The following is a 27,662-nucleotide window of genomic DNA, read 5'->3' on the forward strand; positions in this document are numbered from 1 at the left end:
AAAAAAAAAAAAAAAAAAAAAAAAAGCCTTTCTCTGGGGTAAAATTGATTCAATTTCTTTATTTCTCTGTACTCTCCTTGGCCATCTGCCCATCTGGGCATGGGAACTCCACATGGAGGGTCTGGCAGCACTGTTGGTGTGGACCGAGAGCATTCCAGGACTGATCCACTTCCCAACTACTTTGAACATTCCGCTTCCCTCACCTAGAGTTCTCAAAGGCAAGTGCAAGGGAATGTGGTTTCATCATCTACACCTGGTTTGTTTTGGCTGGGATTTCTACCTGTATGTTTCAAGAGTCCTGAATGAAATCATCAATTAGTATCTTTAGGTGAGGAAAGATTAGCTAGGCAAATACTTGACACCTACCAGTTGCAGTCCTAGGAGAAGCAGACATGAGCTCACCTACCTTTCCAGCACACGGGTGGATTCATGTCTGCAGCCCAGGGCCTGTGACCTTAGCAGTGGGTCACAGAACACATACTGGTAAGCCACATAAGGAAGGGACATCTACATACTGGTGATATGCTGGGTGTCTGATCTTTATGGCTTAGGCAGAGTTTGTGTATAGGAGAGAAGCAGATCCCTCATGGGATTTTCAAACTGTGGGACGGCATAGACAGAATGCCCCGTTCCAGGTCTCCTTGCAGAAGCTTACCCTATAGCCCTACAAACACCTTAAGAAATCAAGGACTTCTGACCTCCACAACCATTAGACAATAAATTTGTGTTGTTTTAAGCCACTCCGTTTATGATAATTTGTTACAGCAGCAATAGGAGACTAACAGCAAATTTGTCAAATTGGGGGCTTTCCAGTGAAGGAAAACAGGAGTTTCTAGTTGCCAGGCATTACTCAGCCATGGAGAAGACAGAGGTTTACAGTGGAAAACAATGACCATGACTTTCAGAGAAAAGTATAGAGGGTAGGGCGAGCCCAGCTGGCGTGCCAGTCCACCTGTCCAAATCCTTCACACATTTCCTATTAGGTTTCTTGTAGATTATCAAGATTTCCTTGCGCATTCTATATATTCATCCCTAGTCAGTTTTAGACACTGCAAACATCTCACATTCTGGCATTCTTTTTGCTTTAAACACTCTTATCTGTTATTAAAGTAGATAAATCATCTTTCTTTAGCTGGCATTCTTCTGTTATATCTTCTTCTGTCCCTTGATTTTCAATCTTTCTGTGTCATATTGTTTTAGGTGTCTCTTTTAAAGAGCATGTAACTAGATTTTATCTCTATTTTAATCCAATCTGAGATTGTCTAGCTTTGAAATAATGAGTAGTCCATTTTCATGTATTATAATTTTTGATAAATCTAGATTTGCATCAACCTAATTATATTTATATTGTGTTCCTATTTACCATGAAGCTTATTTTTGGCTTTTTTATTTTTTACCACTTCCCCCCTCCTTTCCTAGGCTTTTATTGTTTAATTAGTTTTCTTTATTCTTTACTCTCTTCTGTTTTAGAAGGTATATTCAGTGTCTTTTGTCTTAATGATTACCCATATATTTTAAAAATTGTGACAAAATGTGTGCAACATAAAACTTGCCATATTAACCTTTTTACTATTATTTTTTGAGACAGAGTCTTGCGTAGGCTAGAGTGCAGTGGTGCAATCATGGCTCAAAGCATCCTCCGAGGCTCAAGCAATCCTCCCACCACAGCTGGCGCATGCCACCATGCCTGGTTAATTTTTTTTATTTCTATTTTTTCATTTTTTGCGGAGATGAGGTCTCACCTTGTTGCCCAGGCTGGTCTCAAAATTCTGGGCTTAAGCAATCTTCCTGCCTCAGCCTCCCAAAATGCTGGGATTACAGGCATGAGCCACCAGTGCCCAGCCTATCTCAAGTTCAGTGGCATTAAGTACATTCACATGTTGTGCGACCATCACCATCATCCATCTTTAGAACTCTTTTCACCTTGCAAAACTGAGACTCTATACCCCTTGAACAATAACTCCCCATTTCCACTTCCCCCTAGCTCCTGGCAACCACCATTCTGCTTTCTGTCTCTATGAATTTTACTATTCTAGGTATCTCATGTAAATGGAATCATACAGTATTTTGTCTTTCTGTGACTGGCTTATTTCATTTAGAGTAATGTCCTCAAGTTTCATCCATATTGTAGCATGTGTCAGAATTTCCTTTCTTTTTAAGGCTGAATCATATTCCATTGTATGTATATACACATTTTGTTTTTCCATTTATCTAATGATGTACATCTGGGTTGTTTCCACCTTTTGGCTGTCGTGAATGATACCGCTAGAAACATAACTGCACAAATATCTCTTTGAGACCCTGCTTTCAATTCTTTTGGATGTATACCCAGAAGCAAAACTGCTAGATCATATCATGACTCTACTTTTAATTTGTTCAGGAACTGCCATACTGTTTTCCACAGCAGCTGCATCATTTTACATTCCCACCAATAGTGCACAAGGGTTCCAATTTGTCCCCATCCTCAGAAACACTTGTTATATTCTGTTGTTTTGTTTTTTTATAGTAGCCATCTTAATGGGTGTGATGTCACATTGTGGTTTTGATTTGTATTTCCCTAATGATTTGCAAGGTTGAGCATCTTTTTACGTGCCTTTTGGCCACTTGTGTATCATTTTTAGAGAAATGTCTTTTCAAGTCCTTTGCCAATTTTTTAATTGGGTTTGTTGTTGAGATGTAAGAACCTTTTATATATTCTGGATATTCATCTTTCATTACGTATATGATTTGCAAACATTTTCTCCCGTTTTGTAGATTGCCTTCTCATTCTCTTGATGGTGTCACTTGATGCACAGAACTTTTAAATTTTGATGTAATACAATTTATTTATCTTAACTTTTGTTGCCTGTACTTTCAGTATCATATCCAAGAAATCCTTGCCAAATCCAATGGTATAAAGCTTTCCCTGTGTTTTCCTCTAAGAGTTTTATAGTTTTAGTTCTTACATTTAGATCTTTCATTCATTTTAAGTTAATTTCTATATAGGGAGTAAGGTAAGCATCACTATACCGTGTGGATGGCATAAATTCTGTTTCTGATTCTATGTGATATAGCCTTGGGGTCTGTTTCTCAGAGGAATTTTTTACCCAGAAATGTTGTTAGAGACAAACCCCTGCTGACCCTGGAGTAGTGGGCAGGGTTTTATTAGTTCCCTTTTCACTAGCTTTATGAATGGGTCTGAGTTTCATCGTTGGGTACCTGTGTGAGTACTAAATTCCAGCATCCATTAGGAGTTCCTTTAGCGTCTCCTTACTGGTCTAATCACACCACACACATTTCCTCCTTATTCCTTGCTGCAAGGTCAACTGGTGTCCTCATTTTTCCTGTGTTCGATTCATTCTTCATTTCTTTCACCTAAAGATTTCACTTTCTTTCTTGCGAGTTCTGCCATGTATTTAAATCTCTGGTGCTGTTCTATTTTATGTGGTGTTTGTAGGAGGAGGGATTCCACATGAACCTGTCACGTTGATGGAAACCATAATTCACAATAGCTCCTTATGGGTCATCTTACCCCACCTAACCACAGCCTTTGGAAGGAAGATAGGGACCTTGTCTGATTCAGTCATGTTCTCCATACAAAGGTTCTATATGAGAACCATGAAGGTGACTTGTTAAAATTCAGAGTCCATGACTCCAGATGCATTAAGTAGAATCCAGTTATGTCTCCCACAAAACCAAACCCCACTCTCTCTCACAAAACCAAATCCTTTTTTCTCTCATATGATATGCTTTGTAACTGTATTTATTTGTGATCTGTCCACTGTCTATCTCACTCATATGGGCATAGTTCTCTCTGTTTTATTCATTATTGGATCTCCAGTGGTTGATGACAGAAGGTCAATAAGAATAAATGAATGAATAAATAGGTCTCTGGCATCCATCCCAACACCACTCTTGGCCTCAGAATTCAGAAACCCCTGCTGTTTACACTAGTAGAGTTTTACCTTTCAAACAGTGGATGGTCAATAAACTCTCTCCAACGACTGGGTGAAAACCCACCCAGGAATGTTCCCCACATCCTCCCAGGCTCAGGACCAGACCCCTCATTAGCACCTAGCAGATCCCATCCTGGCTTCTGTCCTCACCACCTCACTGTCAGGCCTACTCTTCCTACATGGCAAGGAGCTGATCAGATATATTTGCTTCTCTAAGATGTTTGGCCAAACCTTAGGGCGAATTCCTACACTCTGAGTCAGCCCCTGGGAGTGGGCACCAGAAGAGCAGAGAGAGCGGATTCCTGGACAGAATCACTTCTTGATCTTCCCAGAAAAGAAAAAGCTCCACATTCTTGCCTCCCTTTAAGACTTAAAGTATTGTTATCTGACTTTGCCTCAATTTCTGGAAAGCCATGACTCAAATGTGACAACAGATGGAAAATTGCAGTGGGAACAGTGATGGCATTGCAGGGGTCAATCCTTCTAGACAACCCCATCCTCTTGGCTGCAATCCCAGCTGCATCCTTGGTCCACCCTCAGGTAATCGGAGAAGAGCCACTTCCATTGTACGTCACATTTTATATACTACAATGAGAGGTCTTAGTACACCTGCCAAAGGAAGCTGGGGCGTGACCATAGACTATAGGGCTTTTTAACTAAGAGATTTTTCTGAGTATAAATACAGGACATGTTTACTGTAGAAAATGGAAAACACTGAAATTCACAAAGACAAAAACAAAACCATTTATAGGTTTCACACACAGTATAGGTACATGCCCTTCAAGTCTGCTCACTCTGTATATTGTGATTGTGACAAATTTGGATCATCTCTACACATGCTTTTCTATCCTGCCTTCTTTAGTTAACATTAGAGAATGAACTTTTCCCCCAAATTTCAACTATCCTCCATAAGACTTTTTAAAAAACAATTTGTACGTATTTTATAGATGGATGTCCCATGATTTATGTATTGACTCTCTGATTGCTAGATATACAAGTCACCTCCTCACTGTAAGTTTCTGAGAAGGTGAGTCATATGATAAAGCACTGTGCAGCTGACTGGGTTCCCATTTATTCTTTCACTTAGAAATCAAGAGTTTAAGCCACTTGATTGCCCCACACCCATACAGGGTGTAAATGCTCATGTGCCACACAGCTGGAGTGTGTGTCTAGGCTCACAACCATGGGTCAGGGAATGTGCAATGAAAGAGGAAACTAAGGAATGAAGACCTTCAGGATCACCATTGACGAACTTGGCTTGGAAAAATACAGCAATAGATATAAATAGGCAGTTCTGGTGGGTCTACTGGTATAAAGTAATCAAATAGCAAAGTCTGGCTTAACAGTTTGTGGTTTGTAGTGAAGCACATAGAGGAAAAAATCTTAAAACGGGGACTCCCAATTCCAGCTCTGTCACTGTGGAATGTGGCAATTCCCATGGGCTGCCTCCCAATGTCCTCCACTATAAAATGTGGGCAATACATACCTCACAGTATGGCAGGGAGGGTTTAGTCAGGTAGTGTTTCTGAAAGGGCCTACCCTTGTCCATATTATCTCAGTAAATTTAGTACATAATGGGTGCTCCCAGCAAGAGGCCTCAAGTGTATTTGCATTCACAGCTAAATATCCATACACTGCCCTATGTTTCACCATATGTGTGTCCTAAGGAAATGTGCCCATATTTGTGATAGTAGCTCAGAAAATTATAATTGCTGCTAAAAATGTGTTGGTGCTAAGGGTGGTGTATTAGTCCGTTTCACACTGCTACCTGAGACTTGGTAATTTATAAACAAAAGGGGTTTAATTGACTCACAGTTCCACATGACTGGGGAGGCCTCAGGAAACTTACAATCATGGCGGATGGTGAAGGGGAAGCAAGGCGTATCTTTATAAGGCAGTAAGGGAGAGAGGCAGAGAGAGCAAGAGCGAGAGTGCAAAGGGGGAACTGCCAAACACCTTAAAAGCATCAGATCTCGGCTGGGCGCGGTGGCTCACGCCTGTAATCCCAACACTTTGGGAGGGCGAGGTGGGCAGATCACAAGGTCAGGAGTTCAAGATCAGCCAGACCAACATGGTTAAACCCTGTCTCTAGTAAAAAAATACAAAAATTAGCTGGGCATGGTGGCATGAGCCTGTAATTCCAGCTACTCAAGGGGCTGAGGCAGGAGAATTGCTTGAACCTGGGAGGTAGAGGTTGCAGTGAGCCAAGATCGTACTGCACGCCAGCCTGGGTGACAGAGTGAGACTCTGTCAAATAAATAAATAAATAAATAAATAAATAAATAAATAAAAAGCACCAGATCTCCTGCGAACTCACTCACTATCACAAAACAGCATGGGGAAACTGCCATTACGATCCAATCACCTCCCACCAGGTCCCTCCTCGGACATGTGGGGATTACAATTCATGATGAGATTTGGGTGGGGACACAGAGTCAAATCATATCAGGTGGGAATTCTAAATATTTGTGATTTTAAGGCAATCAAAACAGGCTTGACTAATGCCCAACCCCAGTCTTTATAAATTTTACACATTTACACGTTAAATTTTATCTTTTTTTTTTTTTTGAGATGGAGTCTCCCTCTGCTATTGCCTAGGCTGGAGTGCAATGGCACGATCTCGGCTTACTGCAACCTCCGCCTCCTGGGTTCAAGCAGTTCTCCTGCCTCAGCCTCCCAAGTAGCTGGGATTACAGGTGTGCATCACCACACCCAGCTAATTTTTGTATCTTTAGTAGAGACAGGGTTTCACCATATTGGCTAGGCTGGTCTCGAACTCCAGACTTTGTGATCCACCCGCCTCGGTCTCCCAAAGTGCTGGAATTACAGGCGTGAGCCACCATGCCTGGACTACACATTAAATTTACACATGGATTCAGTGGGCCCATGATGTGGCAGTCCTGGGACTCTGAGGACTGAAGAAGGAGGCTTGAGCTGCTGTGAGGAAGATCTCAGCTGTGCAGAAGGCAGTGTCCTGATATCAAGCACAATTTCAAAATGAAATTGACAACCACAGCCCTGTGAGTTCACTTTCCAAGTCAGGTACATGTTACAGACGTGGAGTAGGTGCCATATACAAGGCTGGTTCTTCATTAACTTGGACCTGCCACATACCACGCTGGTGTATGTGGGGTATAGCCCTGGAGCACAGGCTGGGACCCATAAGACCTGTTCCTGGGAGCGAGATGCCCTGTGTGCGGGGTCTGTTAGCCCTCTGGCAATGAAGCCAGGGAATGTTGTCTCCAGTGAGCCCCTTTTCTACTTCCTCCAGAGAGATGTTGTCCATTTAGAGGCTGGAGGGTAGAGTTAATGACCTGTCTAGGATACTCCATGAAAGCTCCCAAAGTTGGGGAGTGGTGAGAGCTGGGGTGTGAGAACAGAGGGAGGCGGGGGTAAGGAGGAGGAGTGTGAGAGATGACGTGGGCTGATGAGGGCATCACAAACTTGCAAGGCCTAGTGCAGGGGGCATCATGGGAGGGTCTTTGTTGGTTCCACGGGTCCTGGGCCACTTTCCAGCTGCTGCCACAAAGCCTGAGACACTCACATGAGTGGTGACCAGGCTCCTGGCAGTGACCAGAACCAGCAACGAAACCTTTGTGATCTGGGACATCAGGAGTTGGGGACCACACATGTCCCAGCAATGCCTACCTTCAGAGCTTAGTTTGGCTTTCAGAGGAGGGTGGCCCTAACTACTTCGTTTTCTATTTCAACCCTGCTGAGCAGTCCACAGTTAGAGGGGCTTCTGGGAGAGGGGAGACAGTATTCTATTAGAAACAGTGAATCAAGTGACTAGGGAGTAATGAGTTCTGCTAGCTTCACTCTGGGGAACACACATGGAAGGGCAGGTAAAGATTTTAACTCCACACAAGAGAAACCTGGTAAATGTGCTACAAAGTTCTGGGTCTGCCTTGTGCTACAGTGAGCTCCCCATCAGAACTCTGCAAGCAGAGGCAAGGACATCAAAAGGGTTCCTGCATCTTTGAGTCGATGTGCTTTCTCATCACTGTCTGGTCTGAAATTCAGTAATTCCATAAGCCAGGAAGCACCATCTTTCAATAGCTCAGCTTTATCATCACTTATAAGATTCTATACAATAAGATGTTTAAAAACACTATAAAAATCATGACCAGCAATGAAGGTGGGAAGCTAGGTGGGAGGACTTCTACATAGAAACCAGAGAGGGCAATGAGCCCCACCGCTGTGCGGAAGCCCAGCAACTGCCATCCTGGCTGTCACTTGCCTGCTCTCTGGAAGTTCCCCATTTCTTCTCCCCATAGGTCCCTAAGGTTCATTTCCATTCTTGGACACCATCCCTGACTCTCCTCGGCACCTCCCCTGCACCACAGTTAGAAGGTGCGAGTTTGTTCTTGTAAAATGTCATAGCAAGGGAGGCAGTGAGGTGACCAACTCCTTCTAATTTGCCCACAACTTTCCCAGTTTCAAAACTGAAAGTCTGGTGTCTTAACCCACTCAGTACTGGGCAAATGAAGACATTTGGTCACCTTGGAAGGCAGGGAACTTATCGGCAATTTTTTCTTGGAAACCTGGGAGACTTTCAGGGAGCCAGGTATAAACAGCAACACCTAGTAAAGAGCTTCACCCAGTAGATACTCAATAAATGCTTACAAAATAGACACTCAACGGATGCTTACAGTAGACACTCAATAAATGCTCACTGAGTGAGTGAGGTCCTGGCTCCACATCAGTCTCAGCTCCCAGACACATACCCCAAATACACTGTAAATCAAAGGTATAGGAGGAAGTTGTCAAAAGGGCCTGTGGCACAAGTGAAGAATGACTTGTAAAACAGTCTGAGAAAGAGATCAGTTTAATCCTATTCTGCAATCTCTTTGGCAGCCAAACAAGCAGCAGAAGTGTGGCTCTGGAAGCCTGCTTTCCCTCCACTCTTCCCTTCCACTGCTGTCCCTATGCCCCAGGCCAACAGGGCCTCACTGTGCTCTCTAGCTGGTTCTGTCTGGTGGTGTCCCATGGGGCCTGGACCAGGAATTTTCTGATGTCCACACCTCACACACCTGTCCCACTTAAATTGTCTAGGTACCGTTCCCTCTGCACCTGACAAGCTGGCTGGGTAAGCCAACCACATAAACTAGTTCCAATGTGAGGTCTGCCTGTGTTGTATTTTTCAAACTCAATTCACTCTACCTGGGAGTCCATATCTGGGAGAGCCGAGTTAGACACACACACCTTCTTCCTAGAGCATCAATGTTACTCCAAGGTTTGGAGAGAAATATGACATATTATTTGGAAACACATAGATTGTGGAGGATAAGATATCATTCATTTGATTTTAAGATAAAGTATAAAAATATATCAAAGAAATGTAATACTCAGGAGTCAGGCCACATCCCCAGACATCTCCCCTCACCCACCTTATCCTACCCCTGCATGGAAACTTCTTCATTCCCTTCTAGAATTCAGGGCCTCTTGGTGGGGCAGTTTGATAAACAGTAGCTCAAGGTAGCCCTCTCTCTGATAACACAGGTATTTTAACTGAGGCTGTCTGTGCTCTAGGCCAGCATTTCTCAAGGGTGTTGGATGGAGCAGTTTTTAGACATAAACAAGTATGACTGATGTTTGGGTAAACAAAATGAAACTTGTCATCAGGACTCTCAGGTTCCTACAGGATTCCAGTAGTTTGCCACATTTCTGAAGGTAGGGGTCAGCCCCGTTTGGGGGTGGGAGACAGTGCCAAATGCTGACCAGACTGAGTTTCTGAAGGTCACAAGTCCTGAGGTTAATGCTCTGGCTGTGTCTGAGCCTCCAGTGTATCCCTGTGAGCCTCCATAACCTTTCCCTTCAGCGGGACAAAGAGGCTGGAAAGACAGGCTCAGGAAGAGAGCTGCTGGCTGCAGAGTATCATCCCATCCTTCAACCCCTCAGTGCGGTCTCAGACTTCCTGCCTCAGTTTCATCTCCACCCCCGGGCAAATTTAATCCATCCCAAACAGTAAGACACACCCAGGGAATCAAGGTCCTCTCAGCTTGAAAGGACTGGGGATTGCTCAAAGACAATCTGGGTGCTTTTGCCAGGTTTCATAACAGGTCTCCTAGAAGAGTCCAGACCTAACTGGCCCTGCTCCTAGTCTCATCTCAATCAGCAACTTAAAATCATGAGATAAGAATCTAAGAGTCTGAAAGGACCTCAGAGATCACTGAGCTCAGGCCTAAATGCTGGTGGACGAGAGAATCCAGAGCTGAGAGGCGTTCTGTGGTCATGGGAAGAATAGGAGCGAGATGACCAGGTGGGAATCCTTGCTTTGCCAGTTACTGGATATGTGGCCTTGGATGAGCCTTGGTTTCCTCAACAGTGACATGGAGATGCTGATTCCTCCCTTGCAGGGCTGTCATTAAGATTAGAACAAAATTAGGAATATAGACTTGAAAATCAGCTTCAAGGGGAAAAAAAACATACCAATCAGCTAAGGGCAGAAGAAAAGCTGGAGCACATGAATACATAAGATCCCACTCACTTACCAAAAGCAAGCGTTAAACCTGCCCTTAAATCTTCCTAAAAGCCAGAATAGAAGAGAAACTGAACAGGTAATAAAATTCGGTATCCGTAAGATAAACACATACCATTGCCAAGTAAAACCAAGCTTTATCCAACTTCAGGACTTGCTCTACATTACTCACAATAGCCAAGATATGGAATCAACCTCAGCATCCATCAGTGGATGAATAGGTAAGGAAAAATGTGGCATGTATACACATGGAGTATTATTCAGCCTTTAAAAAGGGGAAAATCTTGTCAGTTACTACAACATGGGTAAATCTAGAGGACATTATGCTAAGTGAAATAAGACAGGCACAGAAAGACAAATACCTCATGATCTGACTTAAATGCAGAATCTAATAAAGCTGAACTCATAGAAGTAAAGAGTAGAGTGATGGTTATCAGAGGTTGGGGGTAGGGTGGGAGGGGGGGAATGGAGAGTGATCGATTCAAGGTACAAAGTTTCAGATAGATGGGAGGAATAGATTTTGAGATCTGTTGCATAGCAGAGTGACTATAGTCAACAATAATGTAATATATATTTTAAAATAGTAAAGAGTAAATTTGCAGTGCCTCAACATAAAAAATGATAAGCAAAGTCATGATACATTAATTAGCTTGATTTAATCATGCCACATTGCACACATATGTTAAAACATCACATTGTACTCCATAATATATACAATTATGCCAATCAAAAACTTGTCAATCAAAAATAATAATTTTTTAAAGAAAATAAAGATGGATGGGCTCATCAACTAAAAATAAAGACTTGTTTTAGCTTCAGTAATGAAGACAGACTGCTATCAGCAGAAAAACGTACACATAGATCAACAAAACAAAATAAAAAACCCGGAATAGATCACACAAGTACAACCAACTGATTTTTGACAAAGGTGCAATGGCAAATCAATAAAGAATAGTCTTTTCAAAAAAAAATGGTGGAGAAACAACTGGATAGCAATAGGTAAAACAACAAACAAACAAAACACCTTAACCTAAACCTTCCACCCATTCAAAAATTAACTCAAAATAGAAAATAAGTTTAAATGTAAACGAGAAAAAACTTTTAGAATGAAATACAGAAGAAATCATTTGGAAACTAAGGTTTGGAGAAGAGTTTTTAGACATGACACCAAAAGCAGGATCCAGAAGATTGAAAACTGATAAATTAAAATTCATCAAAATTAAACATTTTTCTCCGTAAAATACCTTGTTAAGAGGATGAAAAAATAAGCTATAGTCTAGAAGAAAATCATTTCAGACTGCATACCCAACAAGGGACTTGTGTCTAACATATATAAAGAACTCTCAAAATTCAACTGTTAAAAAAAAGATTACAATTAGAAGATGGGCAAAATATAGGAAAAAAACATTTCAATGAAGAGGAAATACAAATGGTAAATAAGCACATGAAAAGATGTTCAATATTACTAGCCATTAGGGAAATGCAAAACAAGACCATGATGAGGTGTCGCTATTCATACCTGTTAGAATTGCTAAAATAAAAATTTGTGACAATACCAAATACTGATGAGGTGTCACAGCAACTGGGTCTCTCACATATTGCTGGTGAAAATGTAACTGGTGTGATCACTCCAGAAAACAGTTCAGCAGTTTAAAAGTATCTCACCATGCAACTAACATATAACCCAACAAACACACTTGAGCATTTAACCTAGAGAAATGAAAATGTTCACACAAAAACCTTTACACAATTGTTCATAACAGATTTATTTGTAATAGCCCCCAGATGGAAACAATCCAAATGTCGTTCAATAAGTGAACGTTTAAACAAATTATGGTACAGTCATACCATGGAATACTACTCAGCAATAAAAAGAAACAAACTATTGATACACAAAACAACTTGGATGGATCTCAAGGGCATAATGCTGAATGAAAAAAGTCAATCTCAAAAGGTCACAGATTGTATGACTCCATTTATATAACACTCTCAAAGTGATAAAATTATACAGGTGGAGGGGACAGATTAGTCACCAGGGGTTAGAGATGGTAGTCACGGAAGTGAGGGGACATGACTGTTAACGGGTCAGTACAGGAGAAATCCTCGTGGTGATGGAATAGTTCTGTATCTTGAAGTGGTGGGGTGGTGGTTACACAAATCTTCATATGTGATGCAATGGTACAGAACTATACACACACTTGATAGCAATGTCAATGTTCTGCTTTTGATATTATACTGAAATCATATAAGATGCAACCACTGGCAGAAACTAGGTAAAGCCTACACAGGACCTGTAAGTACTATTTTTCCTATGAATCTATAATTATTATAAAATAAAAAGTTTTTTTTAAATTCTAAATCAATCATTTTGTTTGGCACTAGGAACTCAGCTGACTTTCTCTATGGTGGCTCATGAGGTCCCAGGTTCTGCAGTGACAACCATCTGTGTTGATCCTCTGGGATACAGACAGGTGCAGATTCACACAGCTGTGTCCTCATGTCCTTCCTCAACAGAAACAGAATGGGATGGCCAAGCACGTGTTAGTGAACTTAACTTCAGAATAGGGCCCAAACTAGCTTGGCCCTGTGCAGGCTTCCTGATGGGCTCATTTGCCCTGGGAGCATCCCTGGCTGCTTAGTTCCACCATGACTGGCTCTCAGGCTCTGGCACAGAAATGGTCCGAAGGCCAGTGCCACCACAGGCAGAAAGGGGATTGAAGTGAGTGCTGGGGCTGGTTAAAGACATGGGGCAGGATAAAACTAAGTGGGGGTTGAGAAGAGGGAGAATGAAGAGGGGCGAGGCCAGGGGACTCCCTCCATTCCTCTGCATACACTCTGGTCTATTACACAAGCAAGACAAAAGAAGGCAAAGGGAAGCCATGTGCCCATCTCAATGTTCCAACATTACTTCTGGATCTCTCAGAATGGAAAAAACAGGTAGTCACTGTCACAACAAAAGACAACGATCAGAAAGAGGTGAAATGAGCTATGTATATTGCGAAACATACAACACCGTTCCATTTGTTCCATGTGAGTACCACCAGAAGACAAACTGAAAGCTAAGGAGGGCTTTGAGCATCATCCAGGAAGAGGAGGTTTGAGTGACCCATGGTCCACCTGACCCTACCCATTCCAGTTGTTCTTCCTTTCTCCCTACAAGCAGGGGAGGCAGGCCTCTCAGGAGGCAGATGCCTAGGAACAGAACAATGCTGTAGTCAATGTTAGAGAAACACCACCCCTGGGGAGGAGTGGGCATATTAACTCACTGGAAGGAATTCTTGGGTTCAGGGGATTCTCTTGAGAGTGTTTTCCTGAGCATGAATCTGGTTGCTGGGATAGAGCACTTTGCTCTGGAAACTGATTAGTTAAGCAAGCCCAAGATGCCTCCCCATCGCTGGGGGTCAGAAGCCTCAGGAAGTGATGGACATAGGCCAAGACAAAGTAATTCTCCCCCACTTCTTGGTCCTCCCAGGCCAGAAGTCACCAGGGCCACTGAAGCCAAGTTGTGAGGTTTGCCTTTCCCTTCTTCCCACTATTCTCCAGCTCTCAGTCTCCACTGGGATATTCCCTCACTGACTGGATATACATTACTTCACTACACTGGAGCTCTGGGTGTGTAATTTCCTGAAATTTGCTAGCAGTCACCAACCACTCCTTCTATAAGATAACCTCAGTTTGGTCCCGAGGGCAAGTTTTATTTTAAGGAGAAATAGAGCTTCCTGAAGCCGCCAGGATAAGTCAGCTGCAAAAGCTGCCTCCCACCCCCACCCTCAGGATTACTAAATGAACCTGTTTTTAATTTAGCATTCCAGACACCGAATGCTGAACAGTGATTGTGGAGCAGATCTTTGCTTCTTAAGATTCCTGACTGGGCACAGTGGCTCACTCCTGTAATCCCAGCACTTTGGGAGGCCGAGGAGGGTGGATCACCTTAGGTCAGGAGTTCGAGACCAGCCTGGCCAAAATGGCGAAACCCCGTCTCTACTGAAAAAAAAATACAAAAATTAGACAGATGTGGTGGCGGATGCCTATAATCCCAGCTACTCAGGAGGCTGAGGTGGGAGAATTGCTTGAGCCTGAGAGACAGGTTGCAGTGAGCCAAGATGGCACCAGTACTCCCCGCTGGGCAACAGACCGAGACTCAATATCAAAAAAGAAAAAAAAATTCCTGTAAGCCAGAGGCAACAGAGACTCTAAATTAAATCTGGTTTACTACTGCAGGAGAGGAGACACATAAAACCCACCTGAGAGCTGCCACACTCTGGAGATGAGAGTTACGAAGAAGGAAAGCGTATCAGCCCGTCAGCCATCGAGAGCATCCATCTTGCAGCCACTGCCGCTCCCTTTGGTCACTGCTGGGATGTGTGTGTCACCAGGGCCCAGAGAAATCACTGGCCACTGGGAATGAGCACACTGCTGCTAAACCAGTGTTAACTAGCACAGTGTTGATGGTGAGGGCCAACTTGAACAAGGGTTTGGGTCTTTGACTCTGAAGACTCACATACCTGGTTCCTCTACAGTCCACCCCTTTCTGGTTATGAGAACCATTTCACAATGCCTTGTGTTCCTCATTACTAATGAGGACAATAATAGCATCCACTCGATAGGGTTGTAATGAGGATTAAATACAGATAAAGTATTTCCACAGTTCCTGGTACACTCATACAGCTCAAATACTGTTAGCCACTATTACTATTATTTTAATCATCATTATTATTATTAAATGTAGTTTTTCTTAACTAATAACTATGCCTCATGGAATTGGTGGAACAATCATTCCTAATTGTTTGAACATGAACAAATCCTATTTGTTGAAGCAAGAACTGATCTCAGATGGGTACTGATCTCGAGAGCACAGCATGGTTTACAAAGCCCTTTTCCTACGCCTCATTCCACATAATCCTTATTGAGTCCCATGAGCTGGTTATTGGTCAATTACCAGCTTTTTCAGGTAAGGACCCTGAGGCCCTGGAAAGGTGGGAAATGCTTCCCTGCATCATCCTATTAGTAGGTGGCTGGGATGGGACCTCGGATCTGAGTCTTCTGGCTTTATCCGCTTCCCCTAAACTATATGGTTTATAGGTATTTGCAGGAATGTCCAAAGTCGGTTAGTCTGTCCAGCAACAAGGAACCTAGACAAATGACAGACCCTCTGGTTGAGTGTCCCCTGTTCCCACTATGTCATACATGTCCCAAGATATGTGCAACCCATCCCCCACTGCGAGGTGGCAGGGCTATGACAAGCACTCTCACTGAGAGGAAATATCCCTTCAAATAGCAGAGCTTCCAGTTATCGCCCCAGGAGGGAAAGGCGCAAGTGACTTTAACTGGTGAAATTCGAGATTCAAGATTTAAGGTAAGCTATCCAACCTTGTATCTGGTTTCAGACTGACGAGTGGAGTTAAATGGAAGTTGCTCCAAACTCTGGTCTTACAATTACTGTGGATCAAAGGAGGTGATGACTAACAGAATCTCATTTTTAGAGTCAAGAAAAACTCTTAACTGGCATGAGCACTTAACTCCTTTAGGAGGCCAATTGGCCTGAGCCCAGCCCTCAGGTAAATGTGGATAAATCATCGACACATGAGAAATCATCTTATTTATATAGATCTCCAAAGAAATTGCTGCCATAAGCAGTTATTTTAGGGAACTAGGGTAGGTTCTAAACGGATCAATCTCATTCAGCCTTACCCTCACGGTCAGGAATCTGTTCTGGACACCCATCCCTCCTGCCCTTCTTGGTGAAAATGAAGGGAGGTTGCCCCACCCTAGTTCCTGTAGAGGCCCCTTTCTTTAGACCATCTAATCCTAGTCCCCACCCTTTCCTCTCAATTCCTAATTTATAAATACTAAAGGTTCCAAAATTCCCTGATGAAACTTCTCCAAAATGGTGGAACCAAAACTGCACACAACATTTCCATCCAGGTCTGGCCAAAAATGAGGAGATTTGGAGATTATTTTAAACTATCTCAAAATTTCTGTTGCTTATCCATATCCAACTACAAAATCAATTCAGCTTGTATTTATTGTGGTGCAGAAAGAGCAGAAGCAGGAGTGGAGATCCCAGCTGAGTAAGTATGCAGGTGAGACCCACTCTGACCTCCAGATCCCTTTCTGTTGGACACATATAACCAGTCCACCGATACCCCTTCCACAAAAGGATGACACCAACATCCCTTTGTGTAATCTGGCTTCCCCTTAATTGCACCACTGGAGGCTTTATCCAGTCCCATCTGACTGTATGGTTGTGGGAAACAACCTCTCTACACCAGAATCCCACCCTGACCAGAAGAGGCCTTGATGCAGTCTCTGCAGTCTCCCACACCCTCACCGCAGCAGCTCTGCCCTCTCAGGAGGTATCTTCCATCGTTACTTCTGCTTAGCCAGAATGGGCAAAAGAGCCCCAGTGTGGATTGAACCATTCCAGGTCCTCCTGGACCTGTGAGGGAGTGGAAAGCCATTTCCGACCCCTTGGGAAAGGTGCTGTCATCCTAAGAGCTGCCAACACCCTATCTTCTCACCCGCTCCGCATAACTTGCCTGGTGAGTGGCACCTGCTTAGACCTTACTGAACCGTGAGAGCCGTGGCCTTCCTGGGGCCATTTCCAGACCAGGGAAGCCAATCCGAGCACGCGGGTTTGTTGCCAGCCTGGGGGAAGCTGCCCGCAGAGAGGGAATTCTCAACATAACCGCGAGCGGCACAGCCAGGTAGCAGAGCTCCCCCACCCCCGTTGGCGGCAGAAGAAAGCCTGGGGAAGGAGAATATCCCTTAGGCCACCCACCCCAGGACGAGGGGGCTCGGATGAGACACAGTCCGTCCCCAAGGCGCGGGTGTCCCCTGGCACCTCCAAGCCCATCCCCTGACGAAGTAACCGCCCGCTGGAGGCCGAAAAGGGTTCCTCGAGATGATCTTTTTCAATCACCGAGCAGGACAATTCTCTCGCTTAAAACTCTGCCTGAAGTTGTCCCAGTAAGCAGTAAGTAGGTACTTTCATTGTCCCATTACTTACTCCGATGAAAGTGTGTGAACACACACACACACTCGCACACACACTCACACAAGCGTGCGCACAGACACACACACTCGCACACACACGCCCAGCACGCGTCGCCCGGGGATGAGATCGGAGCGCAGCACGGGAGGGAGCCCGGGGCTCGCAGCGCTTCCTGGCTCCGGCAGATAGACGCGGGTGCCCAGCCGAAGGTGCGCCCGGCGCGGCCCCGGCCCAGACGACCCCGCGGACTCCGCTCACCTTAATGTTGCCGAAGACCGAGCGGGCACAGCGGCCGGCTCGGCTAGAAGAGGCGTCGCTGCCCTGAGGCGCGCCGAGCTTGGGCAGGAGCCCCATGGCTGAGGGCGGTTGGCCGGGCGCGGAGCAGCGCGGGGGCAACGGGCCCCGGGGCTAGGGACCTGGCGCGCGGGGGCCGGGGCGCCTCAGGCTGGAGCGGCTGGGCGGGTGAGAGGCGAGCGCGGCGGCGGTGGCCGGAGGAGATTCGCGGAGCGGAGACTGAGCCAGGGAGTGCGCGTCCAGAAGTTTTTATAAGTGGCAGCTGCCGATGATGAAACGCTCTCCAATAAGAAAGCTGTCTGAAACCCTCCTCCCTCTTTTACTCGGGTGTCAAAGGCGCTGCGAGCCCCCGCCCCGCCGCCGCCGCCGCCCCCTCAGACAGGTGTGACGCCGCAGCGACCCGCTAGGCTTGACTGCCCCGGAGAAGATCCCGCCTGCCGGGAGGCGGAGAGGGAGGGAAGGAGGTGGCGGGCCCGGGGAGGGGAGGTGAGGGCTGTGCGGAGGCAGGAGGCTGCAAGGGGGTGGAGGCTCCTGGGGACTGGCGAAAAGAGGGTGGGCGAAGCGAAGGTGGGTGACTAGAGGGGATGGAGAAAGAGGTTGGCAGGGCTGGGGGGCAGGAAGGCTAGGGTATGAGGAGGCCCCAGGCGGGCGCTGGAGGGGCCAGCGGGATCCAGGGGGTGGAGGGGAGCCCCAGCACCCCTCCCGACGCTCTTGGGGAGATTTACGGAGCCAGTCTCTGCTTGTTTGCACTCGCATAAAACCTGGGCCCTCAGTTCCGGTGATGGCTCTGAGAGCTGCAGCTCTGTTTGTGTTGAGGACTGATTTATATTTAAACTGCTCTTTGCGCTGGAGAGGGGGCTGGGTAACAAGGTGAAAAGATGGGGGCTGGGCCCGAAGTCTCTGGACCTGAGCCAAGGTAAACTGCAGGGGCTGTCAAGTGTCGGCATGGCTGGGTCTGGCCTGGGGTGGTGGCTGGGGGGAGGGGTAGAGGGGGTGGGAGGGTTGGTGACCAAACGAGAACTTCACCCCACTGACCCCCTCAGTGCTGGAATGAATAGTGCGTTTATTTTTTCCGCAAGATTTTTTTTACCACCAGAATTCCAAGCGTGGAGAAGAGACAGTGAGGCTTCTCAAGGGAAGGATAACAAGGTTCTTCCAAAAGCAGCTGCAGTGAGGAATCCAGCTCTGGAGGCATTTTCCCAGTTCCCTCATTCCTGTAGTCCCCTGCAGAGGGAACCTCTCCAAGCCCACCCCAAACCCAGGAAGATGCCGTGGATATCCAGGAGGCTTTGGCTAAGACAAAGGCCACAGGACAGATGGACCACATAGGCTTCTTATTTCTACCCAAGATATGATACCTTTCTGGGCCTGGTGTGGCCTGGCCTGGGTCTGGGGGCTTCTGTCCACCTGCGACCCAAGGTCCCTGGACATGGCAGCATTCCAGAGCTGTTGAACAATGGGCAGCCCCTGGCCACTTCACTCAGCCATAGAGCAAGGTACATCCAGACAGGCTTTCCACAGCTCTGTAGCAGCCCCAGCCTCAGGGCAGGCATTAATTCCAGCTCCCATCTGTCCACTGGGAGAACATGGCACGCAAGGACACATACCAGCATGGAGCACTTGGTGTGTGCTGGGCATACCAGGCCCTCTGCTGAGCACCCACACGCATGATTTCATAAAGCCCCAACGTTAGCCCTACAGGCATAGGTACTATTAGAGTCTGGACTCCACAGGCAAGGATGCTAGAGCAGTCCAATAAGAAAGCTGTCTGAAAGCCACAGCTAGCAAGTGGTGGAGCCGGACCCTGAATTCAGCCTTGTCTGACTCCAAAGCCCAGACTTGAAGCACTGTGCTTTCTGATAAGTTGTCTAGTCCAGCAGCCCCATTTTGCAAGTTGAACCAAACAAGGACCAGAAAACCCCCAGGCCAAGGTCACAGGCACCTTAGGGTTACCATGGCTGGAGCTTCTTTCTCAAACCCTGAGACCTCACTATGATCCGCTGGTAGAACCCCTGGAGGATCAGCCTCTCCAGCCCTCACCTAGTCCTGTCCCGTTAACCTGGCCCTCTGCCTCCCGTCAGCGCCAGCATCATCTCCAAAGGAAAAGCCTATTCAGAAATGCTCACAGATGCTTATCTTCCTTCATTGACCTTTACTGGGTGGAGTTCAGCTAAATGTAATGGAGAGCCAACCAAAATGACTTAAATGAGATTTATTTGTCTCTCATAATAAGAAGTCTGATAGTAGGTAGTCCAGGGGTCATGATCTAGGCCCTTCAAGATTCCTTAGCCTGTGGTTCCCATCCCCATGGCTGGCTTGTCGTCACAAGATGGCTGCTCCATCTCCAGCCTCCTCTCCTAATTCCAGGAAAGACGTGGAAGACAGGAAACAGGAAGGGGCCATGCTTACATCAAGGGAGCAAATCGCTCCTTTGCATGCACAGCTGCTTTTCCTTAAGTCTTCTTGGCCAAACCTGGGTCACATAGCTACCCCCTGCAAAGGATGCTAAGAAGTATAGTTAACACTATTGCTGTCCTCTGAACAAAATTGGGGTTTTATTAGGAAAAAAGAAATAATATTGTGTTTTACATTTTCAACACCTACACATGGAGTAACCCATTTGCAGTAACCCATTTGCTTTCAAGAGCACTCCCAGAGTATGCCTCCCAGACTTTCTGTCCTTAAATTTCGGTAAATATTTCCTAGCACTGAAAAAATACAAAAAACAGGCTGGGCACGGTGGCTCATACCTCTAATCCCAGCACTTGAGGAGTCTGAGGCGGGCAGATAACTTGAGGTCAGGAGTTCGAGACCAGCCTGGCCAACACGGTGAAATCCCATCTCTACTAAAAATACAAGATTAGCCAGGCGAGGTGGCAGGTGTCTGTAGTCCCAGCTGCTTGGGAGGCTGAAGCAGGAGAATCGCTTGAACCTGGGAGGCAGGGGCTGCAGTGAGCCAAGGTCATGCCACTGCACTCCAGCCTGGGCTACAGAGCAAGACTGTCTCAATAAATAAATAAATAAATAGATAGATAAATAAAAATAAAACAATAATAATAATAATAATAATAAAAAGCTAAACCACAAGAACATCTCCTGACCTCAAAGACTCTATGGTCTCAGGGTGGGAAACAAGAAGAGAAAGTATGGCTTTGATGTAGGAAGATGCTATTGTGCACAGCTGCTATGGGAGCATGGAGGTGGGGCCCTAATTCACCTTGGACAGCAGGAGGACTTCTGGGAGGAGGTGACTGTCAAGCTGAGCCCTAAGAACTAGTAGGATTGAGAGCGTTAGGGTAAAGAGGATAAACCTACTCCATGGTTTCAGTCTGGCTGGAGTTTAAGACCAAGCGCAGTCGGTATGTGGGTATGAAGCAAAGAGGCTGAGAATTTAGGCTGTCTCCCCAGCACAATGGGGAGCTGTTAAAGGCTTCTGACCAATGGTGGCCTGGGCTAATTTGCATTCCACATGGACCTCTCTGGCAGCCAGAGTGGAATTGGGCAGTCTGTGGAAGGAATCCTAGGAGCTATGATAAAAGCCTGCATGGCAGCAGTGGGATGGTGGTAAGAAGGAGAGAAAAGCTTAAGAAATGTCAGAGGGAGGTGGCACCCACATATCAGTGAGAGGAGAGATGTTAGTGATGACTCCCAGGATCTGGCTTGGGCAACTAGCATTGGTGATGCCCACTCCTGACAGAGGGGGCCCAGAAGGAGTAGCCACTATTGAAGGAAGCCAGTGAGCATCCTGGTCGCATTCTGAATTCAAATTTCCCAGACTACACCCAGGTAAGGATCTTCAAAAGGCAGATGGGTATGTGGGTCCAGCACTCAGGGTGGACACTAGGCTATTGATATGGGCTTGGAAATCCCACGTGGAGGTGATGGTTAAGCCTCAAGAAGGGATGAGTCTCCTGGAGAGACTGTGTTATGAGAAATAGGTCCAGGATGGGCCACAGCAATATCAAGGTGGCACAAGGGATGGAGCCAGAGTGGAGGAAAGTAAACCAGGGGAGGAGATGTTGACAGAGCAAGGGTACTCTTTCCAAAGGGAGGAGGGCAGGCACATGGCCAGGCTGCTGAGGAGGCGAGAGAAGGCCTGAGGAGTGGCCACCAGGCTGGCAACGTTGGCACTGAGGAACTTGGCAAGAGTGTCTGCAGCGGGTGATGTGGGCAGGAGGAACTGGAAAGGAGAAAATGCAAATAGAACCCATCAACTACTTTCTCAAGGTTGCGGAGGGAAGGAGAAAGATAGGGAGCAGCTGAGCAGCTCCGGGCTCTCCGCTCTGCCTGAATTGTCTCCAGCTGTCTTGGCCTCATGCTGGGGGCAGTTAAATTCATTCCCACTTCTGGGCTTTTGCTCATGCTGTTACCCTGCCTGCATGGCCTGCCTCGCAATGCTTGGCTTCTTTCTTCAAGGAGTGGTTCATGTTATTATTGCCTGTTCTGGGCCCCATAACAACAGTAGAATCATGTCTTGCAGTGGTACAGTCCTGTCACGCACAGACCTTGTAGTCAGACAAAATTGCTGACTACCTTCGATAGCTTGCTTAACCCATTGGATCTGCGGTGCCTTCTCTTCATGATGAACTGTTGTGAAGTGCATATGAGATGATGCATGGAGTGCCTGGAGCATAGCAAGGTCTCAATGCTGGGAAGCTGCGTTGCTGTGGGGGTTGGTGGTATAGATGTTAGTAAACTGCACTCTAGGTATCTTTCTCCATCTCAGCTGTGAGCTCTTTGAGGGCAAAAGTTCTGTGTCAATTCTCTTTATCTCCCCCATTTGACCTAACATATCCTGTTGCTCAAAAATGTTTATTAAGTGCTATTAAGCAGAAATGAATTCTAAAAGGGCCCTCGTGACTGGTGACTGGAAAAGGCCTCATTGCTCCTACACCTCCATGCCATTGTTCTCTCTGCCCAAACCCTGTTCCTTCTGCCCCCTGGAGGCCTCTGGGTTGTCTCTGGGTCTCAGCCTTGTCTCTTCTCACTGGTGGCTGGCCATGAACTTGGTGGGCCACATTGCCCATTCCTGCAGCAGCTGATGAAGCTTCCTTGGCAATTTAGATATCCAAGTGTGATCATGGGTTAACTCTCAACAGTGACTGCCTCTCCTGAGTCAGAGGCCATGTTTGCAGCAAGGGCTCCACTGCTGCTTTGTCACTGTCACTGGTGGGGCAGCTGTTCCTCTGCAAGTCACCCTGATCACTATTTTATATTTTTATTTAACAGTGCCAACAGGCTGTGCCTGGTTCTAATACAAGGTTGATTCTTTTTTTTTTTTTTTGAGATGGAGTTTCGCTCTGTTGCCCAGGCTGGAGTGCAGTGGCGCCATCTCGGCTCTCTGGAACCTCTGCCTACCAGGTTCAAATGATTCTCCTGCCTCAGCCTCCCAGTAGCTGGGATTATAGGTACACACCACCACACCCGGCTAATTTTTTTGTATGTTTAGTAGAGACAGGGTTTTACCCTGTTGGCCAGGCTAGTCTCAAACTCCTGACCTCAAGGGTTCCACCCTCCTCGACCTCTCAAAATGCTGGGATTGCAGGCGTGAGCCACTGCGCCCTGCCGAGGTTGATTCTTTTAATCCTCAAAATCACCAAATGAGGAAGGTTATTTTCATTAGTTCCATTTTCCACGAATTTCAGCAAATATTTCCTAGCACTGAGAAAATACAAAAAAAAAAAAAAAAAAAAAAAAAAAAAAAAAAAACAAAAAAAAAAATTAGCCCCAAGAACATCTCCTGACCTCAAAAACTCTATGGTCTCAGAGGGGAAAACAAAAAGAAAATGTGGCTGTGATGTAGGAAGAAAGCTATTGTGCACAGTTGCTGTGACAGCATGGAAGAGGGGCCCTAATTCACCTTGGGCAGCAGGAAGACTTCCTGGAGGAGGAGACTGTCAAGCTGGGCCCTAAGAACTAGTAGGACTGAGAAGATTAAGATTAGAAACTGAGGCACAGAGAGGTAAAATAACTTGGTCAGGCACACACACATGCACACACATATGCACACACATGCACACATGCACACACAGGCACACACACACATGCACACACATACACACACACACACACACATACACACACACACACACTTGGCAGGCAGGCTTCATTAATGCTCTCTTGGCATTTCCTGGTTAGAAGTGCTCTCCTTGTGTCCTCACCTTGCTCGTAGCAGGGTCAGCCTGTGGAAGTTGCAATGAGGAGGTTCCCTGCACATCCTTATTTGTTGTCTGGATTCCCCACAATGCCTGTATCACTTGTATAATCACTCTGGGGTTCATGTGCCCTGCCTGGGGTCCAGCCCCTGGTCTGGGCCCACACTCCCACCTACCCTGGCCTCACTTCTGGGAGGGATCTCTTCTTTCCTCAGTCTTGCTTCTTGGGCCTCTTCTCTTCCCTCTCTTTATTTGCCCAGGTCTGTGGCTTCCTCATTTATTGAAAGGCCCCAGGCTCCCTATTTCGTGCCTTCCTGCACCTCAGCCCCTGTCCACAGAGCCCAGGGAATACGTATTGAGTCCTGTTTTTCTCTCACCTGGGAAAGGGAGCGGGTGCCCTGCATTGCCGTGCACACGCCCTCTCTGCACTGTTTGGACTGACCCCATATCAGGTAGATTGTGAGCCTTCAGGGCAGGGACCAAGTACAAACACAAGTGCAGATAGCAGGATGCCACCGCCAGAGACACAGCAGGGCTGATTTGTCAGAAGAGCTTGCCTCTCCCCACCACTCCTGCGCGAGGGGCTGATGGGAGATGCATGTAGTGCATACCTTATTTTCCAATTGAACAAAGCAGGGGCCAAGAGCACTGGGGCTAGGCAGCGGCTCCTGGCTCCCGGACCACAGCCTCTCCCTGTGCTTGGCCCCTGCCCTAGGCCAGCCTGGCTCTCCCAGGCAACGTTAGTTCTGCCTTCTCTGCTGTAAACATCAGGGCCAATAAAAGTTCAGGGAGACCCTTTACCTGGGCCCTGGTCTGCAACACACCCTGGACCCAATATGGTGCTCTGAGTCACCTGGTGAGGTCACTAGAAGTCAGGCCTCCTCCCTTTTCATGGTCACAGGGAGGGAGTGCCTGGAGGTGTGGCTCCATTGCAGGGCACTCAGGAAGAGAATGCTCGTTGCTTCCCTGTGCAGGCAGCAGGCGAGGAGGCCGAGGAGAGTGACCAGGGAGGACTCTGACCTGAGGACAGTAAGCCCATGGCTCTCTCACACCAGGGTGTGGAGACTAAATACACGCAGGGGCTCCTGGCCTCACCAGCTCTGAGAACCTCCCTCCAGCGACAGTAGTAGGAATGATGGTCAGCAAGGTAGATCTCTTCTGTTTACTCCTCTCCAAATCTGTCCCTCTTCTCGTGAAAGTTCCCCGACCTTCCTTCGGGGTCCCAGCCCTCCCTACTCTCAGGTTCTGAGGCCTAGGTAAGCTGACACTCACTGGTGCAGGAGGGCATGGGGCCTAGGCCTGGCCACTTGGGCCCCCTGCTGGAGCGACCAGGACAGTGTGCTGTCTCCCAGGGCCAGCGTCAGGGTAGAGGGCCGCCTCCCTCAGTGTCAAGGTCTAGGGAGCCCTGGGGAGAATCTGCCCCAGGCTGTGACCACCAGAGGAACAGGAGTGTGGGCCAGAGGTCACCGAGGCCCATGGCCACATCCCTTAGGCTCTAGGTCTCGATGGGCCATTGCATCTGGTCTTTGCAGTTCTGTGAGCCAATAAATTCTTTTTATAGTTTAAGTTTTGTTGAGCTGGATTTCCTGTTGCTGGCATCTGAAGAGTACTACTGAATCCAATAAACCAAGTTTTCAACAACACTGGGCAATTCACACAGCAGCCTCAGAGCCAGCATCTCACTTAACCCGTGCAGCTACCATGAGAGGTGGGTCTGGTTGTTGTAATCTATGTTTCAAAGAACAGGAACTAAGGCTTGATTATTAAGGGCTCCCCAGTCCATGTGAAAGGGTAGTGTGACCTGGCACCCCCGCTGTGAGGTCATTGTGACCTGGCACCTGAGACTTCTGAATACAGACCTTGTTTTCCTGCTGAGTCCCAAGGGGCTATTGTCACTGCTGGGATCAGGCCCTGGTGGCTAAGAAGGTACTAAGGGTGGAGGTGGGACTACCCAGCACCCTAGGGAGATGGTGGATCTGCCATCCCCGTTGACCCTGCCTTTTGGGGGGTTCTTCCCAGTGAAACTCAGCTGGTCTATAAGGTTTTGTGGGGAGGTTCACACCAAGGGCATTGGAAGGGACATTTTCATCAGGTCAGTGCAGCGGATAACCCACATTTTAAGATTCCCCTGCTGATCAGCCACCTTCCGGCACTCCTTTTCTCCTGCTGGCCTTATGAGCAAAAATTACAGTCCATGGAATTGTAATTGGCTAGGTCTTTGGACAAAAACTACTTAGGGTAATCTTAAACTTTGTTGGCAAAAATGGGGGCTCCTTTGAAACTCCAAACTTGCCTATTTGCGTGTACAATTGGAACAAAGAAAATACTGAGCCTCCCAGAGAGAATGGGAAGGAAGCCTAATTCTCAGTTGGCCCTTTGAAAGTTCTAAATGGAATCAAGAGGCTACCATTGCCTCCATTAGAGAAAATAATTCCAAACTGAGTGAGTGCCTTAATGAAACAGAAAGAGATAGTTCTTGCAAGACTGAAATTAAAACTGTTAAAACACCTTTGAAAGACCCTTCTTCCACTAGCCCCCTTGCTCACCTCTGCCTGACTTCTGCACCTTTTTCACCATCTCTGCTCTATTGTTCACTCCCTCCTTCCTCTTTCACTCTTTCAGCTGGTTATCTCGAAAAGGTTCCTACATTTTCTCTAGGCTCATTTACATGTTTCTTTGTAAAATCGTGTGATAAATTGCTATGATTTATGTTACCTTGGCATGCATTTTAATCCTCCTCTAGCACACTTGAACTCCTTCTTGAGAAAACTTAAATTCTCTCTGTGCTTGAGATGTAAATTTGTACCCTGTTTTTTTTTTGTTGTTGTTGTTTTTGTTGTTGTTGTTGTTGTTTTTTTGAGAGGGAGTCTCGCTCTGTCGCCCAGGCTGGAGTACAGTGGCCGGATCTCAGCTCACTGCAAGCTCCGCCTCCCGGGTTTATGCCATTCTCCTGCCTCAGCCTCCCGAGTAGCTGGGACTACAGGCGCCCGCCACCTCGCCCGGCTAGTTTTTTGTATCTTTTAGTAGAGACGGGGTTTCACCATGTTAGCCAGGATGGTCTCGATCTCCTGACCTCGTGATCCGCCCGTCTCAGCCTCCCAAAGTGCTGGGATTACAGGCTTGAGCCACCGCGCCCGGCCAACCCTGTTTTATCTGAAATTCAGTAAAGGCTTTGGCCACGGGGGACAGATAAATTTCAGCCTATTCCATTTACAGAAACACAGTTTGAATCCAACTGTCCTTTTAAACTAGTGAGTTTTAAAATTAAAGCTGTAAAATCTTTGTGTCTTTTTGTATTTTTGTGTATATATGTGTATACATATCTGTTTGTATATTGTCCATGCTACCAAATTGGTTTATAAATGAATGAGTACTTATAAATTAAGCAAATAAGTCCAAATGCTTGTCAAGTTCATGTGACTTAGTAATCTTTTGGTGGGTGGGACTAGTCTAATATTGTTGGTTTGGTGGGAATCACTGTGTTTTCTGAGTTATTAGGAAAATATGCATGTATTTAACTTTAGGGTTCTTGCTTCTATGATACTTGCCTGGCATGCAATAATGTAAATTTGACTGATGAAAAAATTTAGCTTAAGACGGTAGCTAGATTTGTCTAGTGTCTCATGAAGCTTTCCAAATATAATTGTTAAAAGTGAAAGAATTGAATGCATATAAATGAAATAAAAGTTCGTAAATGAACTATTGATAATGGTTATGCTTTATATGTTCACTTGAGAAGGTTTCTCAGATGTCTTTTTTTTTTTGAGACAGAGTTTCACTCTTGTTGCCCAGGCTGGAGTGCA

The 27,662-nt window shown here is 46.3% G+C and overlaps 1 protein-coding gene across 2 annotated transcripts in view; it reads right to left on the bottom strand.

Moving 5' to 3' along the window:
* Positions 1-18,094, bottom strand: part of SLCO2A1 (solute carrier organic anion transporter family member 2A1) — an 87,641-nt gene extending 69,547 nt beyond the window's left edge. Inside the window, exon 1 of one of the 2 annotated variants that reach the window (XM_017872425.1) lies at positions 17,669-18,094. In XM_017872425.1, the coding sequence (XP_017727914.1) occupies positions 17,669-17,764 (96 nt within the window). In that variant the 5' untranslated portion in view covers positions 17,765-18,094. The remainder of the gene's footprint in view (positions 1-17,668) is intronic. The other variant, XM_017872424.1, reaches the window with a different exon arrangement.
* Positions 18,095-27,662: the final 9,568 nt, after the last annotated feature.

Source organism: Rhinopithecus bieti, unplaced genomic scaffold (genome assembly GCF_001698545.2).
Source record: "Rhinopithecus bieti isolate Rb0 unplaced genomic scaffold, ASM169854v2 scaffold_7308, whole genome shotgun sequence".
Taxonomy (NCBI): Eukaryota; Metazoa; Chordata; class Mammalia; order Primates; family Cercopithecidae; genus Rhinopithecus; species Rhinopithecus bieti.